We start from the raw sequence: 3218 nt of genomic DNA, 5'->3' as shown, positions 1-3218 counted from the left end.
TCCACACTCCCTCCAGCATTTGTTATTTGTGCAGTCTTTAGTTCTTGATTGTGGGTTCCAGTTCATTTTTGCTCTTCTGCATTTTATATCCATCTTCCTTTCCTCACTGCCTGTCCTGTAGACTTCAAACTACAGCATTAGATGCAAGGACAATAGACTTGTAGAGACTGCTGAATCAGCTTCTGCAGGATCAAGAAGATCAAGTCACTGTCACATCTCTTGGTATATTATCTCCTGGTGGTTCTGCTTCTCCATTGGAACCCTGAGTAATATGGCCAGTAATCCAGATTTCTTATTTTTCCAGGCAAATTTGGAGCCCAAAGTGACTGAGACCATGGGGGGAGGAAATCATTCGGTGGTGTCTGAGATTGTGTTGGTGGGACTCACCAGTTCTTTGGAGATGCAGCTTGTCCTCTTTCTAATTTTCTCTGTGTTCTATGTAACAAGTATTTTAGGGAACCTCCTCATTGTTCTCACAGTGACCTCTGACTCCCATTTACACTCCCCTATGTACTTCCTGCTAGCCAACCTCTCCTTTATTGACATGTGGGTTTCCTCCATTACAGCTCCCAAGATGATCTCTGATCTTTTCAAAGAGAGAAAAGTAATATCTTTCCAAGGATGCATTGCTCAGATGTTCTTCGTTCATGTTATTGGAGGAACCGAGATGGTTCTGCTCATTGCCATGGCATTTGACCGTTATGTCGCTATATGTAGGCCTCTCCACTACCTGATCATCATGAACTTCAAAACTTGTATTTCACTCTTGGTTGCTGCCTGGACCACTGGGGTCATCCACTCACTCATCCAAATTCTATTTGTTGTAAATCTACCATTCTGTGGCCCCAATAAAATGGACAGTTTTTACTGTGATCTCCCTCGATTTATTAGGCTTGCCTGCACAGATACTTACAGACTGGAGCTTGTAGTTACTGCCAATAGTGGTTTCATCTCCCTGGGAACATTTTTCATTCTGATTACCTCCTATATCTTCATCTTGGTCACTGTTTGGCAACGTTCTTCAGGTGACTTGTCCAAGGCCCTTCCTACGCTATCAGCTCACATCGCAGTGGTGGTCTTATTTTTTGGCCCATGTATTTTTGTGTATTCATGGCCATTTCCCACAGTACCAGTGGATAAATTCCTTGCTATTTTTGATGTAGTTATTACTCCATTTCTGAATCCTGCCATCTACAGTTTGAGGAACAAAGAGATGAAAGTGGCAATGAGGAGGATATTCAGTCAGATGTTGAGTTTCAGGAAGCTGCTTTAAGTGATTTTGATATCAAGAAAGATGAACAACCTTACTATTCCCTGCCATGCCACAGACATGAATCAACAAAAAAGTACCATGGATGCTTTACTTAATAGTTTAATTACTAATGTCCAGAATTTTCTTAATGTGATTTCTGCCCATAACCGAGAAAGATGTGGTATTCTTCTTTCTTGTGCAATGTGACAGAATAAAAGAATTAATGCAGGACTATTTCCACATTATATTGTGTCTCCTTGATAAATATGAATTTGGACTGGTCCCTTTTATTTCTTTTCCCCTCTGGATTCTGAGGAAGATTCTCAATTGTCAGATTGAGTTTTGGGGTTTGTGATACAGAATCTGAAGAACAGTGCTTTGGAAATATGACAAAATTTGAAATTATTCAGGGTATTTTTTTTTCTTTTTTTGAAGTTCTGTAGTGAGACGTGTGTGTAGTAATTAAACTAGTAAGCAAAGCATCCATGGTGTTGTGTTTCAGCTGTAATGTGTGAAAAAACAGATGAAAGGTAAGAAGGGGATTTTAAAGAGCTACTTTTGGCTATTTCTTCCCTTCAATATAATATTGCCCTTCAATAAAATAAGAGTTAAAGTTATTTTGAATTATTTTTGAGTTAAAAAAAAATAAAAATATCAGCCTAAAATCGAATCACTGGGGTATGACTTCATAAGCATTCCAGCTAATGCACACAGTAAGTATGAATTAAGCCTTGTAACTACTACAGTTTTTCCAAAATCTTTGTTCCTGTATTGTCTGGGGATTTGAACAATGGAAACTGGGTAATGAGCAAAGACAATGACCCAGTTAGTGCTAATCCTTGCCTTAATTATATTGAAGTCACCTATAATTTCTCAGAGTTGTTGTGCTCAGTTGTTTAAGCCGTGTCCAACTCTTTGCAACCCCATGGACTGTAGCTGTCCAGGCATCTTTGTCCATGGGATTTTCCAGGCAAGAATATTGGAGTAGGTTGCCACTTCTTTCTCCAGAGGATCTTCTCGACCCAGGGAACAAACCCAATTGGAAGGCAGATTCTTTACCACTGAGCCATCAGAGGAGGCCTCCTCAGAGTTAGGTAACTCTTCTTTTCAGTGACATGGTTACAAGTGCAGACTCCTGAGCCAGACTGTATGAATTCAAAACTTAGCTTTACTTTTTCAATAATGCATGAATTGCTTAACCTCTTTATCCCTAAATTCTGTTATCTGTAAAATGAATCATCTGGAATTTCCATTTGACTGTTATTGACTTACAAAAATAGCAGTTCCTTATGGCTAAAGGTGCTTTCATACCTTTCATACTTATCATAAGGTGATAAGGATTAACTGAATTAATACTTGCAAAGTGCTTAAAGCAATTCTTGGTCTATAGTGTTATATATGTGCCTGTTCAATAAAATAAAATGAAAAATTAAAAACCACTTCTCAATTTTGACAAACTTCTTCCATGTTGCTACAAATTATTTCTTTCCTTTCTAATTCTGTTTTCATCAGTCATTGATCAAGAAATTGTTCTTTTCTAAAAGGAGTATTTTAAATTATTGAATTCCTTGGATAAAGAGACCTCAAAATGCCACAATTCAATTTTCATGCTACACTTTTTCTCTTGTATTCAAATTGCATTCTTTTTTAAATTTATTTTTTTTTTAATTGAAGTATAGTGGTGCTAGTGGTAAAGAATCTGCCTGCTAATGCAGGAGATGTGAGAGACACAATTTTGAACCTTGGGTCATGAAAATCCCCTGGAGTAGGAAATGGCACTCCAGTATTGTTGCCTGGAAAATTCCATGGGCAGAGGAGCCTGGTGAGCTAGAAGTACACGGGGCCGCAAAGAGCATACTGAGCCTATAGTGTAATTACAGTGTTGTGTTAACTACTGCCGTAGAGCAAAGTGATTCAGTTATACATGCGTATATATTCTTTTTCAAATTCTTTTCCATTGTAGTTT

The 3218-nt window shown here is 38.1% G+C and overlaps 1 protein-coding gene across 1 annotated transcript; it reads left to right on the top strand.

The window, feature by feature from the left end:
* Positions 1–334: 334 nt before the first annotated feature.
* On the top strand, positions 335–1273 carry LOC110122311 (olfactory receptor 4F3/4F16/4F29-like). The gene has a single exon (XM_020869766.2). The coding sequence runs from the start codon at positions 335–337 to the stop codon at positions 1271–1273; it is 939 nt and encodes a 312-aa protein (XP_020725425.2).
* The last annotated feature ends 1945 nt before the right edge of the window (positions 1274–3218 follow it).

The sequence above is a fragment of the Odocoileus virginianus genome, chromosome 6 (assembly GCF_023699985.2).
Source record: "Odocoileus virginianus isolate 20LAN1187 ecotype Illinois chromosome 6, Ovbor_1.2, whole genome shotgun sequence".
Lineage (NCBI taxonomy): Eukaryota > Metazoa > Chordata > Mammalia > Artiodactyla > Cervidae > Odocoileus > Odocoileus virginianus.
Note: the sequence above shows the minus strand (reverse complement) of the source record. Positions and strands in the feature narration are given on the sequence as shown.

Bases quoted from the DNA above. Each gene is read 5' to 3' on its own strand.
- LOC110122311 (XM_020869766.2), top strand. From the start codon at position 335: ATGGGGGGAGGAAATCATTCGGTGGTGTCTGAGATTGTGTTGGTGGGA.